The sequence below is a fragment of the Carcharodon carcharias genome, chromosome 36, assembly GCF_017639515.1.
Source record: "Carcharodon carcharias isolate sCarCar2 chromosome 36, sCarCar2.pri, whole genome shotgun sequence".
Classification (NCBI taxonomy): domain Eukaryota; kingdom Metazoa; phylum Chordata; class Chondrichthyes; order Lamniformes; family Lamnidae; genus Carcharodon; species Carcharodon carcharias.
Window position 1 is genome coordinate 6530540 of NC_054502.1, and position 21431 is coordinate 6551970.

At 49.2% G+C, this 21431-nt stretch overlaps 1 protein-coding gene across 2 annotated transcripts in view; it reads right to left on the bottom strand.

Annotated features, from left to right (window-relative positions):
* Window positions 1-6204: 6204 nt before the first annotated feature.
* ilf2 (interleukin enhancer binding factor 2) overlaps window positions 6205-21431 on the bottom strand; it is a 38722-nt gene continuing 23495 nt past the window's right edge. For both annotated transcript variants that reach the window (XM_041179819.1, XM_041179820.1), the window contains 7 exons: window positions 16808-16886; window positions 14487-14574; window positions 11705-11766; window positions 11263-11377; window positions 9398-9488; window positions 7469-7644; window positions 6205-6362 (listed from right to left, as the gene is read on the bottom strand). In XM_041179819.1, the coding sequence (XP_041035753.1) occupies window positions 7496-7644; window positions 9398-9488; window positions 11263-11377; window positions 11705-11766; window positions 14487-14574; window positions 16808-16886 (584 nt within the window). In that variant the 3' untranslated portion in view covers window positions 6205-6362; window positions 7469-7495. The remainder of the gene's footprint in view (window positions 6363-7468; window positions 7645-9397; window positions 9489-11262; window positions 11378-11704; window positions 11767-14486; window positions 14575-16807; window positions 16887-21431) is intronic.

Below are 21431 nucleotides of genomic sequence, written 5' to 3' on the forward strand. Positions count from 1 at the left end.
AGGTGGTGGGTGAGCTGCCTTCTTGAACCTCTGCAGTCCCTGTGGTGTAGGTACACCCACCGTGCTGTTAGGGAGGGAGTTCCAGGGTTTTGACCCAGCGACAGTGAAGGAATGGCAGATATACAGCAAAGTATATTCGAGAGCTACGTTCCCGTGAAATCTCGCAAACGGCGAAATTGCAAAGGAGGAACGTGCTTTTGAATGGGCCTCAATTTTTATCCATTCACGGCATGCGGGCATCGCTGGCTTGGTCAGCATTTATTGCTCATCCCTTGGCTGGGTCAGCATTTATTGCCCATCCCTAATTGCCCCCTTGAGAAGGTGGTGGGTGAGCTGCCTTCTTGAACCGCTGCAGTCCCTGTGGTGTAGGTACACCCACTGTGCTGTTAGGGAGGGAGTTCCAGGGTTTTGACCCAGCGACAGTGAAGGAACGGCCAATATAGTCCCAAGTCCGGATGGTGAGTGGCTCAGAGGGGAACTTCCAGGTGGTGGTGTTCCCCATGTGTCTGCTGCCCTTGTCCTTCGAGATGGTAGAGGTCGTGGGTTTGGAAGGTGCTGTCTAAGGAGCCTTCGTGAATTCCTGCAGTGCATCTTGTAGATGGTACACACACTGCTGCTACTGTGCGTCGGTGGTGGAGGGAGTGAATGTTTGTGGATGTGGTACCAATCAAGCGGGGCTGCTTTGTCCTGGATGGTGTCAAGTTTCTGGAGTGTTGTGGGAGCTGCACTCATCCAGGCAAGAGGGGAGTATTCCATCACACTCCTGACTTGTGCCTTGTTGATGGTGGACAAGCTTTGGGGAGTCAGGAGGTGAGTTACTCATCACAGGATTCCCAGCCTCTGACCTGCTCTTGTAGCCACAGTATTTATATGGCTGGTCCCAGTTCAGTCTCTGGATAGGTTCTAGCTATGCAAGGGCAGCACTGGGTTGGGCAGTTACAGCACTCTACTACAGGCTGCGTTTCTGCTTCACTGAAGCTGTTCGATCTCCTGTGTATAGTCCACATCTTTGCTTTTTGTTTCTAATTTCCAGCGCTCGCAGTTTTATTCCAAACTCCCTTAAACATTGCGGTCAACGACAAAGAGAAAAACCCAGGGCCAACAAGGGGTGAAACATAGCCTGGAAACCTCCTCTCCGAACCCCACCTCCACCTCAGGTCACATGAACCAAGGATTACAAAGATTTACAAAGACATTTACCTCCCCTTTTTATGTGATTTCTGCCCTCGTCAGGAATGAGTCCAGTTCCCTCTAGAAGCACTGGGGGAGAGTCAGCACCTACCACACCAGCCTATCTTACATTCCAGGGCCTTGCTGCTGCTGCTCTCACAAAAGGCATATCACCCGACATCCAGTCTATTCCTACTCTCTCATAGCAAGTTAACTGATCCCAAGTGCGAGCTGTGCCCAAAGGGTGTACCTGTCAAAGAATCAGTGCAGGAGATTTGGACGTTTCAAACACGGATAAGCGAGGGGGCGGGGGGGTGGGGGGAGAGATGCAGTGGGCAAAGTGCAGGTTAGTGAAAGCGCCAAGCAAGGAAGTGGCGAGCGATGGGGCTTTACTGTATTCCCGAGTCAATTTGGTGAGTGGCTTGCCTCCTTAAAATGCAAGGTTATTTTAATTGTCAAAGTCACACAGTATAAAAGGAGAAACTGGTCTCACAGGCAGGTTTGCCTCTTTCCAAAGATTTAATATAATGGGGTGGGGTGGCGACGGGGGGCGTTGGTGGTGGGAATGGAGGGAAGATAAAGAGACATGCTTTTCACAGTGAGGTGTTGAGGTCTGGAACGCTCTGACAAAAGGAAAATACTGCGGATGCTGGAAATGTGAAACAAAAACAAATTGCTGGGAAAACTCAGCAGGTCTGACAGCATCTGTGGAGAGAAGGACAGAGTTAACGTTTCGAGTCCGTACGACTTCTTCAGAGCTGGTTCTGAACGGTTCTGAAAAAGAGTCATACAGACTAGAAACGCTGACTCTGGTCTTTCTCTCCACAGATGCTGTCAGGCCCTGCTGAGTTTTCCCAGCAATTTTTGTTTTTGTTCTGGAATGTTCTGCCTGCAAAAGGGCAGCGTGGGCAGATACAGTCAGAGCTTTCAGTTAGGGAACTGGATAAACACTTGGGGATGAGGTGGCAGGGGAAGGTAATTGCACAGCTCTTTCAAAGAGATGACTCGGGGACAGAGGGCCAAACTGGTCCTTCTGTGCTGTAAGACTTTGCGATTTCTAGTCTGTCCAGTCCCAATTCATCATGGAGATTTTCCTACTAAAAAAGGTACAGTGCACTCCTCGTGACTTTTCCTGAGCTTTGAGATCTCAGGCCGAATGATCTGGTGGTCATGGTCACCTAAGCACAAATTAGCAGCTACGCTTGTTTTTTTTTTTAAAAAAGTACCTTGCCTTGAAGAAACTCTCATCAGGGTGACAAACACAAGTGGAAATGCAACCTATCATTCAATTGGGTGCCACACATGACGTACGCAGCTCCTGTTGCCAAGGTTTTTAATCGCAGTTTCACATCGTTTAACATTGAAGACACCTATGTAAACAATTAAAATAAGAGATCCTGTAAGTAGTGTTGTAACGATGTAGTGGCAAGCTCTGGGCAATAGGTGGTGCCGCAGAGCGAGAATCTGCAGCTCCAGGAAGCGGTGGAAATACTCGGCAGGTCTGGCAACATCTGTGGAGAGAGAAACAAGAGGTAACATCGAGTCAAGTAAGGCTCTTTTACGGAAGTCATGTTCCACTTGAAACATGAACTCCATTTCTCTCCCTCCACAGACGCTGCCAGGGCTTGAGTACTTCCAGCATTTCCTGTTTTTATTTCGGGTTTCCAGCAGGCAGTGTTTTGGTTTTACTTCCATCTTGTTAAACATCGAAACGTTATATTCAAGGGCAATGCAGAGACCATTTAATGGTGTATTGAAAAACCACGCACTCCCCCTTCGAGTGTCACGGCTGCTTCTTGTCGCCACCTGGCGGGAGCAGAGTGTAACTGACTCGGGCCACTGTGAACTGGCGGACGATACATGACACAAAAACACCTGTCCCCAGGTGAGACAGGCTAACGGTGCAGGGGCAAGTCAAAGCTTGGGACCCGCTGCGCCGACTAGCTGCCCGATGTCTTTTTTTTTTTTAACCCATTGGCTCACAAGCGGGGAGCTTCTTTCCACATTTAAGACGGAAGGAGGCAAGAATCCGGGCTCCCACAAGCAGGCGACACCACCAGGTACGTGACTGGCCATCTTTTGAACCATTTATCGCAGACTGTTGCTCTCACCTAAACGAATACACAAGTAGGTCGCAGGCGGCTTGGAGCCTGGGCTGTGAATCTCATGGGACTCGCCTTCCCAAAGCCGAGTTTCATTTTGGAAAAAGTCATCAGTAACATACTTGCAAACTGAATTTCTAGCTTTCCCCACTGCGAGGGGGTAAACATTCGGATGTTACTTTTAAACCCCATACCTACCTACGATTCTGAATCCCCCACTCCCCCCAGCTCTCACTGGGCCCCAAGTTCACATGTGCTGATCAGTACCAGACACCTCAATCACATTTTATTGCACTTACACTACCCCCCCCCCCCCCCCCCCCCACTCACGGCCTGCGGGTTAAGCTGGCAAGAGTTCTTTATTTATGGCTTTGCTTAGGTGGTGGGTGAGCTGCCTTCTAGGAACCCACTGCTGCACTGGTGGGCGATAGCTTCAAAATATTTGCAGGGCATTGACCGGGCGACGATCGGAGTGGCGCTTGTTGTCCTGGGTCAGGATGGAGAACTTGTGGGTCGGGGGGAGGGAGACGGGACTCAAGTGTTGCTGCTCTTGTGCTTCTTGGTGACCCAATGTCACAGAGGGTCCAGTGCTGTTGGCTGGCGATGCAGCATCTCCTTTATTAACACATACCGTAGTCACCAAAAGCTGGCAGATAACCTTTGCCTGGACCTTGACGGGGGTCAGGTTATTCGACCAGGCTAGGAATCACAGTAAAGCCTGGTTCTGTCTTGTTCAGAGGTCTACGCTTGCTACTATTTCCACCCCACCTCCCAACCCCACACCCAAATGAAGGACATGAAGCCGAACTGTAGTCTCCCAACCCTTTGTCCTGATAAGAGACCAGTGAACACAGGAACTGGACTTCAGGTTTCCTTGCATCTCTGGCCTGCTGCTTCTTGAGGCTAGGTTTTCATCCAGCATTGGTTAAAGGGAGACGGATAAAATGCATCATAAACAAAACAATCGAAGTCAAAGAGCTTCTTTGACACTGCATTTATATCCATCAAACTTCAGTGAAAAAAAAATCAGCCACAGGGTGTCAATGTGCATCTAAACCTTTAGGATTAAATGGTTTGACGGCTTGTTTTAGATACAGCCATACAGAAAGACATCTCAAAGTGTTGTATTTTAAGGACGGACAGAAACAAGTGGGTGTTGTGCAGGAGAGGGAAAGTGAAAGAGCCAGAGGGGTCAAGGCCAGAGACATGGTTAGTGGAATATTCAGAAAGCTGGATGTGAAGGTGGAGGGGGAGAGAGTCCCAGAGGCCAGTTGTATAACTCGCAATTAATATTCCATTAAAATGATAATGCTGAGGGAAACACGGGATAAATACCACTCCCAGCACAACTACGAGAAGCCTTGATTGCAGAACTAACCACGGATATTGCATGGATAAAAGGTACTGCCTAGTTTAACACGGACCCAGAAAAGCACCCTCAACCCCTTTATGGGGGCCGAGTTAGCTGACTTACAATTGACTTCAGCCAAGGTACTGCTTTCCACTGACAATCCCAACCCACTCCCCCAGCTTAAAAGTGCAACCCTTCAGAAACTGGGCATGATACCTTCCAGGGTTGAACAGCTTGCTGATACCTCATGTCAGAGGCCAACGTGACAAGTAGGTCAAGTACAGCTGATGGGCGTGGAGCTGTGACCCAGCACGGACCGGAACCTTCAGGCCATGAAAAAGGTGAGAGGCTATTTCTTCTAGTTGGGGGTTCTAAAACTGGGAGAGGGGGGTATGGTCTCAGGATAAAGAATCGACCATTTAGGAATGAGATGAGGAGAAATTCCTTCACTCAAAGCGTTGCGAATCATTGCAATTCTCTACTTCAAGAGAGCTGTGGATGCTCAGTTGATCAGTTTATTCAAGACAGTATACAAAAACGTATCTATGGGAATTAAGGGGTTTGGTGAAAGGATGGGAATAGAAATTCAGCCATCACTTTATTGAATAGCAGAGCAGGGTTCCAGAGGCTGTATGGGCACTCTCGATCCTGTCTTTATGTCAGGGAGAGGCCACCCTCTAGCACACAGCAGCCCTGCCAAGGGACTAGGGGCTGCTGGTTGAAAGAAATTGGGACAAAATGAAAAGGTTTCCCCCCCCTCTAATGAGTGAGCAAACGTTATTAATGAACATATAAAAACACTACTTACCATCAAGAAGAAAATAATTACACTGGCAAAATTTTACATGAAGACACTGCTTTAGTGTACGACTCCAGAGTTGAGCAATTCTAGGGCTTAACTTTTACTTTCCAGGCTTCTTTGCATTACCCATTACTCCTCATCATCAAGTAATACTGGGAACCAGAGCAAAAACCTGCAGCTAAAAAACTTTACCACTCGATTAGATTCCAGTCTGTACCTCACTCCCGGGTATCCGTTATTCTATATATAAACCACCCTGAACCCCTCGATTAGATTCCAGTCTGTAACTCACTCCCGGGTATCTGTTATTCTATATATAAACCACCCCGAACCCCTCGATTAGATTCCAGTCTGTAACTCACTCCCGGGTATCTGTTATTCTATATATAAACCACCCCGAACCCCTCGATTAGATTCCAGTCTGTAACTCACTCCCAAGTATCTGTTATTCTATATATAAACCACCCCGAACCCCTCGATGAGATTCCGGTCTGTAACTCACTCCTGAATATTTGGTGGTCTGCAGCATTAAGCTGGTCAACCTTTCAAAGTTCAGGAGTTGGAACAAGAAATTATCTACCCACAAAAAGACAGTTTTTAAAAATGTGTGATTGCTGGTACACTTACTGATATTCTCAGCATAACCACAAGTAAACCGTGCAAAGGACTTTGAAACAACAGAGCACCCCATGCTTTACATCCTCCTGCCTTTCAAAACTGAAAAACCATTACAGAAATCATCCAGCATTACATTTCACCGATGGACCAGAAAATGGAAATAAACAAAAAAAAAAGCTTTATTGCAACTCGAATCGACTACAAAAAGGAAACACAATAAAACACGACAAATAGTTCAGGGCGTCAGGACTGTTGATTGGTCCAGCGGCAAGGCTGAAGTAGCTGGTGTCAGAATGTTGCTCAGTCACAGGGTATTGACCTGAAAAAGAGGGGGAAAAGGAGCAAAAAAAAAAAAGGGGGGGAAAGAAAAACGTTAGTTTAAGTCTGTGTTCGTGTTGGTGGGCAGGACTGAAATCAAGAGTACGATATCATGGCTGTGTCATTCGTCAATAGAAACGGATTTAACTCAAGGGATGCAGCCAGCACAGTAAACAAAGTCCGCATGCACATGCAGCACTTTAAAAGAGCTCTAGGGTGACTCACAAGTACATCAGGTACACTTACTTTGAAGTGCAGGGGCTTACACAGGCAAAGTATGACACTGCTTCTCCACACAGCACCAATAATGGTGAGATTTAACTGCCAAATAATTTGCCTTTGGTGGTATTGGTAAAGGAAGAAACACTGGTCTGGGGCCCTGGGAGAATTCCCCCTCGTACAACAGTGTTACTGTCTGAAGTACAACATCGCTGACACATGCAGCACACGCTCCGTATTGCGCTGTAGTGTCAGCCTTAAGATACGAGGGCTTGTGATACCTCGTAAACCTGGCCGCAGGTGACCAGAAAAGCAATCATCTCATGAATCTACTAAAATACCCTGGGCCTTCGACCTGCCATGTTTAAAGGAATGAGTTAAACTCAGCTGCTGTGGCCAGTTAGTAGTGCAACATTTTGAATTTATCAACTGGTACAGCACCCCTTCTAGTCTCATTTCACATTTTGATCCAAATACCGGAACGTTAATGTGGCGGTTTTAACCATTAATATCTTTCGTCAAAAAAATGGCATTCAGCATCTTTCAGCTTAAAGTGTTGTCACAAGGATTTCATTACCTTTTAATAGTGGGTGCATTACTTACTTCAACTGTCTGGGGGGGGGGGGGGGGGGGGGGGGGGGGGGGGGGGGGGGGGGGGGTGGGGGGGTGGAAACAGTATAGTTCCCAGCTTGGGGTGTACCCACAGAGAGCACATTGAGCTGCATAATGTGAGGGTCATATCTCGGTGGGTACAGGTCTGTCTGTCAGTTGTTTGGGGGAAGGGGCAGTCTGACAGGATGAATGGAAGACATTTTTCAGCAAAATGGCACAAAACACATTAAAGAATTTTGGGGACAACACAAAGCAGACCAGTGAGATTGCACATACCACTAAATAATGTCCCAGCAGAGCCCTTCACTCTGTTGTCTCCATGTTTTCTTCCTCCTCCTCAGCTCCTTCTGTAGCCTCCTCCTCACCCTCCTTCTTTTCAGGTGGCTTCTCGTAGGCTTTCTCTGAAGGCGTCACTATCACTCCGTCCCAAGTGGACATTTCCACAGCTAAACCTGGCAAGCAGAGCAGGCAGTCAGGGTTTCGACACGTCACCTCAGGGGTCCTGTGTCTCTGATCTATCCTCAAGCCATGCGGTGGGGGGGGTGGTGGTACTAGTGTCAAAGCCAAACCACCAAACGAGACAGTCAAGGTCATAATCACTGCTGGCAATAGCAGTACAAGGTAACACTATCCCAGCTCCAACCTCTAATGCTCCAATTAGCCCGGCTGAACATCTGACTGCAGCTCCCCTCAGGCCCTCGACATGGCTCCTCTATCTCTCCTGAGAGGCTCTTTCAACTCTTTAGCAGCCTCAGAGATACTTCTCTAAGATGTTTTGGACGCACTGGTTATTAATTTATGTTCCGTGTCCTGATAGCACCATTGATTTTGAAATGATACTCTGGGCTGGCTTTCCAGTGTGGGCTGCTTAGTATTTACCACACCTCCATGAGGAGTTTCTCACCCTCCTAGTCTGTTCTAGTCTAACCTCAGTGTTCATCCCCATCATAGCCGGGATCAGCTGCGCTGCTGGTTCACTATTTCCTGACACCTTTGTCTGCAAGTTTGTAAGAACATGTACAACCCTGGGCTTTGTGCAAATGAGCTCCACATGACCCTGGAGGTGTCCGGCAGAGTTAACCTGACAATCAGCCTCAGCGCCAGGACTCCTGCTCCAGAATTACTGATCAATAACTTGGGTTTCCAGGTAGACTTTGCCTAGTCCCTCGTCTCCAAGGTCCACTTGGACAGCTGAGTGTGACACTCACTGCCCACAGGTCTCTACAAAGGTTGGCCATTTGGGAAAAGTACAATACTATAGAGGCACTTGAGGAGAGGAATCTGCGCACCAGCTCCTTGAATGATGTCAGATTTTATTATTTTTTTAATTCAAAGCTGAATAGTTGAAGCTTCAGCACCTATAAAGCAGTGCACTAAATCTCTAGCATTGGTGTCTGAAAGAGGCAGATATAAACTTTGTGCTTCAGATCTACATAAATCCAAAATATGTGCATATTTTTGCTATAAATTAGAAGGTCCACCAAGATTGGGCCTGCCTGATATGTGTTGAATGTTCACAACATAACAACAACTCATTAAAGCACCCCTACTGCTCCATGGTTAAAACAAAGACTTGTTACGGAAGTAAATTAGAAAGGAATTAAATCTGGATCACAACTGCTGAGGTTTGAGACTGGGGAGAAAATGCTAAGATGACGCATAACAGATTTTCTCTCCTTCTTCCCTGAAGACTTTTGTGGTTTGTATGTACTCCATCTTGCTCTGGTACCAAGTGACCATCCATAGCAAGTACAGGTTCAACTGAGCATGAGGATGTCACAAACCAGCCCAGACCCTTCTTCACTTGATGTCCACACACATGGCACTTTGAACATGAGTCACTAGACAATGATCAGGAGCAGGAAGCCCTGCTGATTTCCCACCTCCCTAACTAAGGGTACAAGGTTAGTTATTACTTCCCCTGCTGAGATAACATAAGAATGGGTTTCAAAGCTGGCATCTTCTGTCATTACCACAGCAGGAGTTGCTTTTGCTTAAGCAGTCAATTACTCTAATTTATCAAATGGCAGAGGTTTTTTGAGAAATGCATCAGATTATTAGCAAACTGCGTGTGCGCGCGCGCGTGCGTGTATATGTGCGCGCGTGCGTGTATATGTGCGCGCGCGCGTGCGTGTATATGTGCGCGCGCGCGCTTGGGCGAGCAATGGGAGGGAATGATGCAAGATAGCACTGTGGATCACTTACTGCTGGCATCTCCTTCTAATCCCAGGATTTTCCTGTACCCTCCATGTGAGAGAATGCGGACCAAGGTCTGTGCCGTGAAACATACCATGTCCTAGAACAAGGATACAAGACTTTCAGTGCACTCAAATCAGTCATAAGGAAAACAGAAAACAAAAGAACCTGCATTTATATAACATTTCTGGGCCCTCAGAACATGCCAAAGTGCTGCTTGAAATGTGGTCACTGTTTGCACACAGCAAGGTCCCACAAACAGCAATGAGATAAATAAACAGACAGGGTCTTGGTTTGACATCTCATTTGAAAAATGGCACCTCTGACAGTGCAGTACTTCCTTAGTACTGCACCCAAGTGTCAACCTGTTTAGTGCTCAGGCTCCTGCAGTGGGGCCTGAACCTATGACCTTTTGGTTCAGTGGTGAGTGATTTGGCTTGTTGTGCCCATGCATCTTGCTTTGTCCCCACTTTTTGTGCATAACCCTGCAAGTTCCTCATCCTCAAATATCTGTCCAGTTCCCCTTAATCAACCTCCATTTTCACTTGGCCAAGGCCAACACCTTGGGTGCACGAGTAAAGTTGATTCAAAGGTCAAAGGGCACGTATTATCCAGAAAATGAGCATGTTAGGAGTAGAGAGGCCTCGGTATCCAATTACACAAATCCTTAAAGGTGGCAGGGTAAGTTGATAAGGTGGAGAAGAAAACATTTGGGTTTATAAATAGAGGCATAACATATAAAAGCAAAGAGATCACGTTGGAACTTTATAAACCACTGGTTTCTGCCTCAGCTAGAATATTGTGGAGAATTCTGGGCACCAGGCTACAGGGAAGATGGCTTTAGATAGGGTACAGAGTAAGTTTACCAGGAATCGACCAGGGATGGGGGCCTTCAGTTACAAGGAGAGGGTTGGAAAAGTTAAGACTGTTCTCCTTGGAAAAGAAGTGGCCCAACAGTGGTAGGTAAGTTGATAAGAGGTTTCGATAGAGCAGATAAGAAAAAGAACTATTCTCTCCACCAAGTCGATCAATAACCAGAGGACACAGATTTAGAATTGTTGGCAAGAGGTTAGTGAGGAAATGAGGAGACTGTTGTCAGGATCTGGAACACGCAATCTGCAAATGGAGGTTGATTCCATAAATAATTTTAAAAAGGGAACTGGACAGATATTTGAGGATGAGGAACTTGCAGGGTAATGCACAAAAAGTGGGGGCATGGGGGGGGGGGGGGGGGGCAAAACAAGACGCACAGGCACAAGAGGCCTTTTTCAAAATTCATTTGGGGGATGAGGGCTTGGCTGGCCAGGCCAGCCTTTACTGCCGATCCCTAGTTGCCCCTTTTGAAGGTGGCGGTGAGTTGCCTTCTTGAACCACGGCCGTCCATGTGGTGTAGGTGCACCCACAGGTTCCGTGCTGTAATTTTCTATTGGGTGGGGCAGGGTAGGGAGGAAATTTCTCCCACACACTAGTCAGAAATGGTTAGAAGAAGCATATTTGTAAGTGTTGGGCCTAATGGACTTTGTTTCTTTTTGAAGAATGTGTGATCTTGGCAGGCTTGCTGGAGACAGTTCCCTCTCTTGAGTATGAAGGCCTCGAAATGTCGCAGTGGCTTTTTACATCTTTCTCACCACTGATGGAATCTTTGGGGATATTGAGCCCTGGCTGGGACATGGTGCTGCAGGTGGTGTATTCGTTCGAAAGCTAATTTTCACGGGTGATCCTGACAAGTGAGTGTCAGCAGAACGTTCAGCCATATGGAACACTGGCCCAACTTCAATCCACCAGGCTATGGGTCATTTCAAAATTTAACTGGCCCAAAAGCTGGGAAATATACACCCGGAGTCAGTACCCTCAGGTCAAAGGGAGATCCTTACCTGCTGCTCAAGCGTCATCACGGTATGCACTCGGAAGTTTCCACTTTCACAGGGATCTGTAATTCCGACCGATCCAGGCAGGAACAAGCCCGCTGCAAGGAGCTGTAGGCAACGTCTGTAAACAAACCCAAGCATCAAGTACTTGCCCAAATTTTTCCCCACACCGAGATAATCCTGCCTCAACCAGTAAGTTCTTACAGACCCGTCAGATTCTGACCAATTTTAGCCAGTGCCCTCGAGATCTCATTCCCCCTCCAAATTATTCAGCCACACTCTCTACCACCATCCTCACCAACTTCAATCCTTCAGCACTCCAGCCACCTTTCACCAAGTATTTTACCCCATGAGTTTCCAAGAATTTTATTCCAGCATCATTCATTGCACAGGACTCCGTACACGGGGATTATCACCGCGCCCTTGCCCCCACAATCCACGTACATACCTGAAGCCAACATTGAGTGCCAGCGGCTGTCTGGATGGGTTGTTCATTACAGCAGAGTGGCCCTGCACGACAATTCAAGGGGAGAGTTAACTCCAGGTGAAACACTCAACAATATTTCTCGTAACAAACCTTTCTCACTTCTCTTTCAGCACAAGGGGATGAACAGCTAGCCTCTGCTCCCTCTCAAGCCCCAAGGATGCCACAACATGGCTCTCCAGCCCTACAGGGAAACACTGACCAAACAAGGGTTTGATAGGGCAGAAGCGGAGAAAATGTCGCCAATTGACAGGGGAGGCCATCAGTTTTAGACAATGACTAATAAATCTAATAGGGAATTCAAGAGAAACTTCTTTATCCAAAGAATGGTGAGAATGTGGAACTCAGTACCACAGGGAGTGGCTGAGATGAATAGTGGACTGTAGATGCATTTCAGGGCAAGCTGAATAAACACATGCGGGAGAAAGTAACAGAAGGATATACAAATTTGGAGGAAGTTAATGTGCAGCATAAACACTGGGAAAGACCTGTTGGGCTGAATGGCCTGCTTTTATACTGTGTAGTTGATATAACACATGTTCACACAGAGAAAATTGTGAGCGCAAATAACAAGCGATCAAAGTGCCAAGCCCTTTATAACACAGCTAGTCCTCACATCAGTTTGTAAATGCAACGCACAACATGGGACTGAGTCAGGAAAGTGAAGAGGATAAAGAACAGTGTCCCAGCATACCAAAGGAGGTTGGGGAAGAAAATAGAGTGACAATGTAGAGTTCCAAAATATTTAGGAAATTGGAATTATGCCATCGTACTGATGGATGGATAATGCTATTCAACAACAGCTAATATTTATATAGCAACTTCAACTCAGCGAAACATCCCAAGGCATTCGTTCCACAGCAGCATTATAAAAACAAAGCTAAAAAAAAAGTATTGAAAGGAATTCAACGAGAGAGAGCGATGTTTAATAACGCACTTTGGGGGAAGAGGGTTTACCCGTTAGTACAGTCTAACTACAAAGGTGCAGGGATGCAGATATAGAAAACTTTAAATATGGATAGCAGTTAAAAAAAAGTCTTAGAAAGACAAATTGTAACCTGCATTTTTTAGGTTGAATGCATTAGCAAGGGGGGTGACAATGAACTTGCACAGACATTAGCTAGGCCAAAGAATGTATGCTACAGTCACTTGGCAGTACAGAACTTGGGAATATTGCTGAACACAGACACGTTATGGAAGCCTGTTGTGATACCAAATGAAATTTGGTAGTCTTGCAATAGTCCTGATGAATGCACAATGAAAAGCTTCAATAACATGTCTCTCTTTACAGCAATATCTGTACCACTACATGAACACCTGGGCATTATAGTGAGAGGTACAGCATAGATTCATTAGAATGGTACCAGGAATGGGGTTATGGTATTGCAGGAGGTTTTTCACTGGAATATACAATAGAGGAGGAGGAGGAACCTAGTGAAACTTTTCAAAGTAATGAAATCTTGTAAATAATCAAAGATTGCAAATTGCTTTTAAAGAGAGATGGATTCAGAACCATCATGAGGAGAATGAAGGGAAAATTATAAGTATTCTTTCCCCAGCAGGTTATATAGCACAAATGGCTCTTGAGGCAAGAGGCTGCAACATCAATTAAACGAGAATGGGATAGCTATTTGAAAAGTATACAAATGGAAGGGAGAGGGAAGTGGATTAGAGTGGACAGCTCCAGTTGGAGAGCATAAATTTGGCAGGCTGAATGAAGTGCAGTGTGCCGAGTTCCCTGGATTGTACAAAAGCCCTGAGAGGCCCAGTGCCAAGGAGGGAGCTTTCCTTCCATTTATTTTTTAAATAAATAGAATCGGCCAGAATTCCTTCTGAAAACGATCCAACAAATCTGCTTGAATATGTGCACCAGCTAATGTCAGAAGTGGGTGGAAGCTGTGGATGTTTGGGGGGAGGTACAGGGAGCTGACAGCCACCAATGGGAGTGTACTGACTCAATGCAGCACCTCCCATAAGGGATTGGGTGGGGTGGGGGGGGGGGCGCGGGGAAGAGAAAGAAATCCATTTTACTTCTCATTCCCCTACCTATAAACCTTAAACAAAACATTTTTGCTTCTCCTCCCATTTGGAAACCTCTCCCATGCACTGCATGACTCTCCACTCCTACAATCCACCGGGAAAACAAAAGCCCCAACAAAACCATTTGTGTGAAATGTTGCAGAAGAAAGTCATTATTTCACCAGTGTACTGACAGGTTATTTTTGAAAAGACTGCTGAGAGTTAAATGGTGTTTCTATGGAGGCAGGTACAACAGAATAGGTGAACGAGCAGAGACTTCATGTCATCTTATTACCCCATTTTAGAGATAAAATATTGTGACTATTTATATAAAAAAGACAAATCAATATTCTTTCCGCCCACTTTCCTGGTCCCCTCCCCTCTCTGAGGGCTCACCATGTGGGCCTGAACAGTGAGGTGCTGACAGGCTATTCATCAAGCCGGGCTTTACCCTCACCCAGCGCGCACACAGCATCTTCAGCAGGGTTTACGGGAAGGCAATCAAGGGGAGGAGTGCTGGCCAATTTCCGCCTTCCTAACCCAAGGGCATCGAGGCCAACTGTAGCCCTAGATTGGCTGCGATCAGGTAACTCAGCACAGAACAGGCACAGAATTAAATTGCAATCACCCCAGTTTGACTGGCTCAGTGCCTCACTGGATTAACTCACTGAACTGTCAACAGCCAGACAGGTGCGTGTGACTGGAGCTGCTGTTATCATACACGTACCAGAAGGTCGATGATCCAAGGTGTCAAAGGCTCGAATCCAGGGAAGCGACACCTCAAATCCTTCATCAGCCGTATCAGCACTTTAACGCTGAGAAAATATGAAAGTGGTTATTTGAGCAGTGTCTGAGCCCTTTGCCTTTGAGAACTATTTAATTGTGTATCATGGAGCTCGGGGCCCCATTGTTTAAAGTTCAAATATTCCCATTAACCTTTAAACATCTCAAACTATTATAATCCTGCTTTCTGATTTAAGATTTACCCAGCAAATGATAGAACAGTGGTGGGAAAATAAAACAGGATAAACCTGTGTACAACCTGAGCAAAATAAGAGGAGCTGTGTTGCATTGGATTCATGGACCCAAGCCCAGATATAGCCCACATGCCACAGCTTGGATGTCCATGGTTTATTTCATGTACAAATGAGCTGTGAAAAATCACTGCAACTGAACGTAAACGTTATTCATCTAAGGGAGTGCTTTCATAAATCTGGAATTGAATTACATCTTCCCTCTCAAGTGATAATTGGTATTCACTGGTTTTTAGATTTAAGTGCAAACCCATTGAGTTTAAACAATTCACTGCTCCCAATAACATCTACTGCTACTGAAAAAACATCTCATGATACAATGACAGAGGTCAGCTGCTACTGATGATGTTTGCCAAATAGGTGGGCTCTCAAGGTTCAGCAGGAACTTATAATAACAAGAAACAGCCAATCAAAACATCAAACACTCATTCACTGTGGCCATTCCTATAAGAATGTACTGCCCTGCCATCAAAGCTGCACTCCTGCTCCAGGCAGCATGACCCAGTGGTACGCAGGGAAGAAGCTGGAGAATTACAACTGACAACTGGGGGAAAATAAGAAAAGCTGGCAATATAGCAGTGGCTATTCAGGTATACAATGGGGAGAAGAACTTGTATCTAACCCCATGCTGTACCTGTCCTGGGAGTGTTTGATGGGGACAGTGTAGAGGGAGCTTTACTCTGTATCTAACCCCGTGCTGTACCTGTCCTGGGAGTGTTTGATGGGGACAGTGTAGAGGGAGCTTTACTCTGTATCTAACCCCGTGCTGTACCTGCCCTGGGAGTGTTTGATGGGGACAGTGTAGAGGGAGCTTTACTCTGTATCTAACCCTGTGCTGTACCTGTCCTGGGAGTGTTTGATGGGGATAGTGTAGAGGGAGCTTTACTCTGTATCTAACCCCGTGCTGTACCTGTCCTGGGAGTGTTTGATGGGGACAGTGTAGAGGGAGCTTTATTCTGTTGTTGCATTTGAACATGGGCTGCTTCAGTATCTGAGGAATTGCAAATGGTGAACATTGTGCAACCATCAGCGAACATCCCCACTTCTGACCTTATGCTGGAAGGAAGGTCATTGATGAAGCAGCTGAAGGTGGTTGGGCCCAGGACACTACCCTGAGGAACTCCTGCAGTGATGTCCTGGAGCTGAGATGACTGACCTCCAACAACCACAACCATTTTTCTTTGTGCTGTGTAGGACTCCAGTCAGCAAAGAATGTCCCCCACCCCCCGATTCCCATTGACCCCAGTTTTGCTAGGGCTCCTGGATGCCACACTCGGTCAAATGCTGTCTTGAAGTCAAGGGCAGTCACTCTCACCTCACCTCGAGAGTTCAGCTCTTTTGTCCATGTTTGAACCAAGGCTGTAATGAGGTCAGGAGCTGAGTGGCCCTGGCGGAACCCAAACTGAGTATCAGTGAGCAGGTTATTGCTAAGCAAGTGCCACTTGATAGCACTGCTGATGACCCCTTCCATTACTTTACTGACGATTGAGGTAGACAGATGGGGCAGTAATTGGCCGGGTTGGATTTGACCTTTTTGTGTACACGACGTACCGGGACAATTTTCTACATTGCCAGGTAGATGCCAGTGTTGTAGCTGTACTGGAACAGCTTGGCTAAGGATGCAGCAAGTTCTGAAGCACAAGCCTTCAGTACTATTGCTGGAATATTTTCAGGGCCCGTAACCTTTGCAGTAGTCAGTGCCTTCAGCCGTTTCTTGATATCAAGTGGAGTAAATCAAATTGGCTGAAGACTGGCATCTGTGATGCTGGGGACCTCTGGAGGCTGAGATGGATCATCCACTCGGCACTTCTGGCTAAGTCTGTTACAAATGCTTCAAGCCTCATCTTTTGCACTGATGTGTTGGGCACCCCCATCATTGAGGATGAGGATATTTGCGGAGCCTCCTCCTCCACTGAGTTGTTTGATTGTCCACCACCTTTGACGACTGGATGTGGCAGTTAGCACAACCTTCATAGGACAGGCTTTCCCTTGCGGTGTAAACATGCTGACTTACGTGGACTGAGAGGAGTTCTCCTCAAACCAACGAGCATGACGAATTGCTGCCAAAGCACTCTGCAGGACTTTGATGTCCACTGGAAAGGAAAGGAACGGTATTAGCAGTACAGGCAACTGAGAGAAAGAGAAAGAGAATCAAGTTTTCTCCATCCCAGTGTTAATGCATTGTCTTTTGATTTAACAAATAATAATATCATTAGCTTTGTCAAAAGTGAACTGAGTCAGTATTTGAAAGCATGGGATTGATGTACCAAATGCCAGGTTGAACAGCCTGCACCAGGACAGACCTGATGAGCTAACCCACTCCATTCTGCCCTGCAATTTCTACCATATGATGTTGTCATGCATATTGTCCGCATTTCAAAGTTCAGTTATGGCTCTGATGATTTTTAACAAAATGGGCTTTAAATGTAAGATCAGTAGGTCCTAGATTTGATTCTTGCCTGTATGGGAAGTACTGGCTGCAATCTTGTGTTGGGAAGGGTGAAAACCAGTAGTGGCTCCTGCTCAGCTGTTATCCAGTGACTCCCTGCTGGAGTGCACACCCGTGAATACAGTGACTCCCTGCTGGAGTGCACACCCGTGAATACAGTGACTCCCTGCTGGAGTGCACACCCGTGAATACAGTGACTCCCTGCTGGAGTGTACACCCGTGAGTACAGTGACTCCTTGCTGGAGTGCACACCCGTGAGTACAGTGACTCCCTGCTGGGGTGCACACCCGTGAATACAGTGACTCCCTGCTGGGGTGCACACCCGTGAATACAGTGACTCCTTGCTGGAGTGTACACCCGTGAGTACAGTGACTCCCTGCTGGAGTGCACACCCGTGAATACAGTGACTCCCTGCTGGAGTGTACACCCGTGAGTACAGTGACTCCCTGCTGGAGTGCACACCCGTGAGTAGTGACTCCTTGCTGGGGTGCACACCCGTGAGTACAGTGACTCCCTGCTGGGGTGCACACCCGTGAGTACAGTGACTCCCTGCTGGGGTGCACACCCGTGAGTACAGTGACTCCCTACTGGGGTGCACACCCGTGAGTACAGTGACTCCCTACTGGGGTGCACACCCGTGAGTACAGTGACTCCCTGCTGGGGTGCACACCCGTGAATACAGTGACTCCCTGCTGGAGTGCACACCCGTGAGTACAGTGACTCCCTGCTGGAGTGCACACCCGTGAGTACAGTGACTCCCTGCTGGAGTGCACACCCGTGAGTACAGTGACTCCCTGCTGGAGTGCACACCCGTGAATACAGTGACTCCCTGCTGGGGTGCACACCCGTGAGTAGTGACTCCCTGCTGGGGTGCACACCCGTGAGTACAGTGACTCCCTGCTGGAGTGCACACCCGTGAGTACAGTGACTCCCTGCTGGAGTGTACACCCTTGAGTACAGTGACTCCCTGCTGGGGTGCACACCCGTGAGTACTGACTCCCTGCTGGGGTGCACACCCGTGAGTACTGACTCCCTGCTGGAGTGCACACCCGTGAGTAGTGACTCCCTGCTGGAGTGCACACCCGTGAGTAGTGACTCCCTGCTGGAGTGCACACCCGTGAGTAGTGACTCCCTGCTGGAGTGCACACCCGTGAGTAGTGACTCCCTGCTGGAGTGCACACCCGTGAGTAGTGACTCCCTGCTGGAGTGCACACCCGTGAGTAGTGACTCCCTGCTGGAGTGCACACCCGTGAGTAGTGACTCCCTGCTGGAGTGCACACCCGTGAGTAGTGACTCCCTGCTGGAGTGCACACCCGTGAGTAGTGACTCCCTGCTGGAGTGCACACCCGTGAGTAGTGACTCCCTGCTGGAGTGCACACCCGTGAGTAGTGACTCCCTGCTGGAGTGCACACCCGTGAGTAGTGACTCCCTGCTGGAGTGCACACCCGTGAGTAGCGACTCCCTGCTGGAGTGCACACCCGTGAGTAGTGACTCCCTGCTGGAGTGCACACCCGTGAGTAGTGACTCCCTGCTGGAGTGCACACCCGTGAGTAGTGACTCCCTGCTGGAGTGCACACCCGTGAGTAGCGACTCCCTGCTGGAGTGCACACCCGTGAGTAGTGACTCCCTGCTGGAGTGCACACCCGTGAGTAGTGACTCCCTGCTGGAGTGCACACCCGTGAGTAGTGACTCCCTGCTGGAGTGCACACCCGTGAGTAGTGACTCCCTGCTGGAGTGCACACCCGTGAGTAGTGACTCCCTGCTGGAGTGCACACCCGTGAGTAGTGACTCCCTGCTGGAGTGCACACCCGTGAGTAGTGACTCCCTGCTGGAGTGCACACCCGTGAGTAGTGACTCCCTGCTGGAGTGCACACCCGTGAGTAGTGACTCCCTGCTGGAGTGCACACCCGTGAGTAGCGACTCCCGGCTGGAGTGCACACCCGTGAGTAGTGACTCCCGGCTGGAGTGCACACCCGTGAGTAGTGACTCCCGGCTGGAGTGCACACCCGTGAGTAGTGACTCCCGGCTGGAGTGCACACCCGTGAGTAGTGACTCCCGGCTGGAGTGCACACCCGTGAGTAGTGACTCCCGGCTGGAGTGCACACCCGTGAGTAGTGACTCCCGGCTGGAGTGCACACCCGTGAGTAGTGACTCCCGGCTGGAGTGCACACCCGTGAGTAGTGACTCCCGGCTGGAGTGCACACCCGTGAGTAGTGACTCCCGGCTGGAGTGCACACCCGTGAGTAGTGACTCCCGGCTGGAGTGCACACCCGTGAGTAGTGACTCCCGGCTGGAGTGCACACCCGTGAGTAGTGACTCCCGGCTGGAGTGCACACCCGTGAGTAGTGACTCCCGGCTGGAGTGCACACCCGTGAGTAGTGACTCCCGGCTGGAGTGCACACCCGTGAGTAGTGACTCCCGGCTGGAGTGCACACCCGTGAGTAGTGACTCCCGGCTGGAGTGCACACCCGTGAGTAGTGACTCCCGGCTGGAGTGCACACCCGTGAGTAGTGACTCCCGGCTGGAGTGCACACCCGTGAGTAGTGACTCCCGGCTGGAGTGCACACCCGTGAGTAGTGACTCCCGGCTGGAGTGCACACCCGTGAGTAGTGACTCCCGGCTGGAGTGCACACCCGTGAGTAGTGACTCCCGGCTGGAGTGCACACCCGTGAGTAGTGACTCCCGGCTGGAGTGCACACCCGTGAGTAGTGACTCCCGGCTGGAGTGCACACCCGTGAGTAGTGACTCCCGGCTGGAGTGCACACCCGTGAGTAGTGACTCCCGGCTGGAGTGCACACCCGTGAGTAGTGACTCCCGGCTGGAGTGCACACCCGTGAGTAGTGACTCCCGGCTGGAGTGCACACCCGTGAGTAGTGACTCCCGGCTGGAGTGCACACCCGTGAGTAGTGACTCCCTGCTGGAGTGCACACCCGTGAGTAGCGACTCCCTGCTGGAGTGCACACCCGTGAGTAGCGACTCCCTGCTGGAGTGCACACCCGTGAGTAGCGACTCCCTGCTGGAGTGCACACCCGTGAGTAGCGACTCCCTGCTGGAGTGCACACCCGTGAGTAGCGACTCCCTGCTGGAGTGCACACCCGTGAGTAGCGACTCCCTGCTGGAGTGCACACCCGTGAGTAGCGACTCCCTGCTGGAGTGCACACCCGTGAGTAGCGACTCCCTGCTGGAGTGCACACCCGTGAGTAGCGACTCCCTGCTGGAGTGCACACCCGTGAGTAGCGACTCCCTGCTGGAGTGCACACCCGTGAGTAGCGACTCCCTGCTGGAGTGCACACCCGTGAGTAGCGACTCCCTGCTGGAGTGCACACCCGTGAGTAGCGACTCCCTGCTGGAGTGCACACCCGTGAGTAGTGACTCCCTGCTGGAGTGCACACCCGTGAGTAGTGACTCCCTGCTGGAGTGCACACCCGTGAATACAGTGACTCCCTGCTGGAGTGCACACCCGTGAGTACAGTGACTCCCGGCTGGAGTGCACACCCGTGAATACAGTGACTCCCTGCTGGAGTGCACACCCGTGAATACAGTGACTCCCTGCTGGAGTGTACACCCGTGAATACAGTGACTCCCTGCTGGAGTGTACACCCGTGAATACAGTGACTCCCTGCTGGAGTGTACACCCGTGAATACAGTGACTCCCTGCTGGGGTGCACACCCGTGAGTACAGTGACTCCCTGCTGGAGTGTACACCCGTGAATACAGTGACTCCCTGCTGGGGTGCACACCCGTGAGTACAGTGACTCCCTGCTGGGGTGCACACCCGTGAGTACAGTGACACCCTGCTGGAGTGCACACCCTTGAGTACAGTGACTCCCTGCTGGAGTGCACACCCTTGAGTAGTGACTCCCTGCTGGGGTGCACACCCGTGAGTACAGTGACTCCCTGCTGGGGTGCACACCCGTTAATACAGTGACTCCCTGCTGGAGTGCACACCCGTTAATACAGTGACTCCCTGCTGGAGTGCACACCCGTGAATACAGTGACTCCCTGCTGGGGTGTACACCCGTGAATACAGTGACTCCCTGCTGGGGTGTACACCCGTGAGTACAGTGACTCCCTGCTGGAGTGCACACCCGTGAATACAGTGACTCCCTGCTGGGGTGCACACCCGTGAGTACAGTGACTCCCTGCTGGGGTGCACACCCGTGAGTACAGTGACACCCTGCTGGAGTGC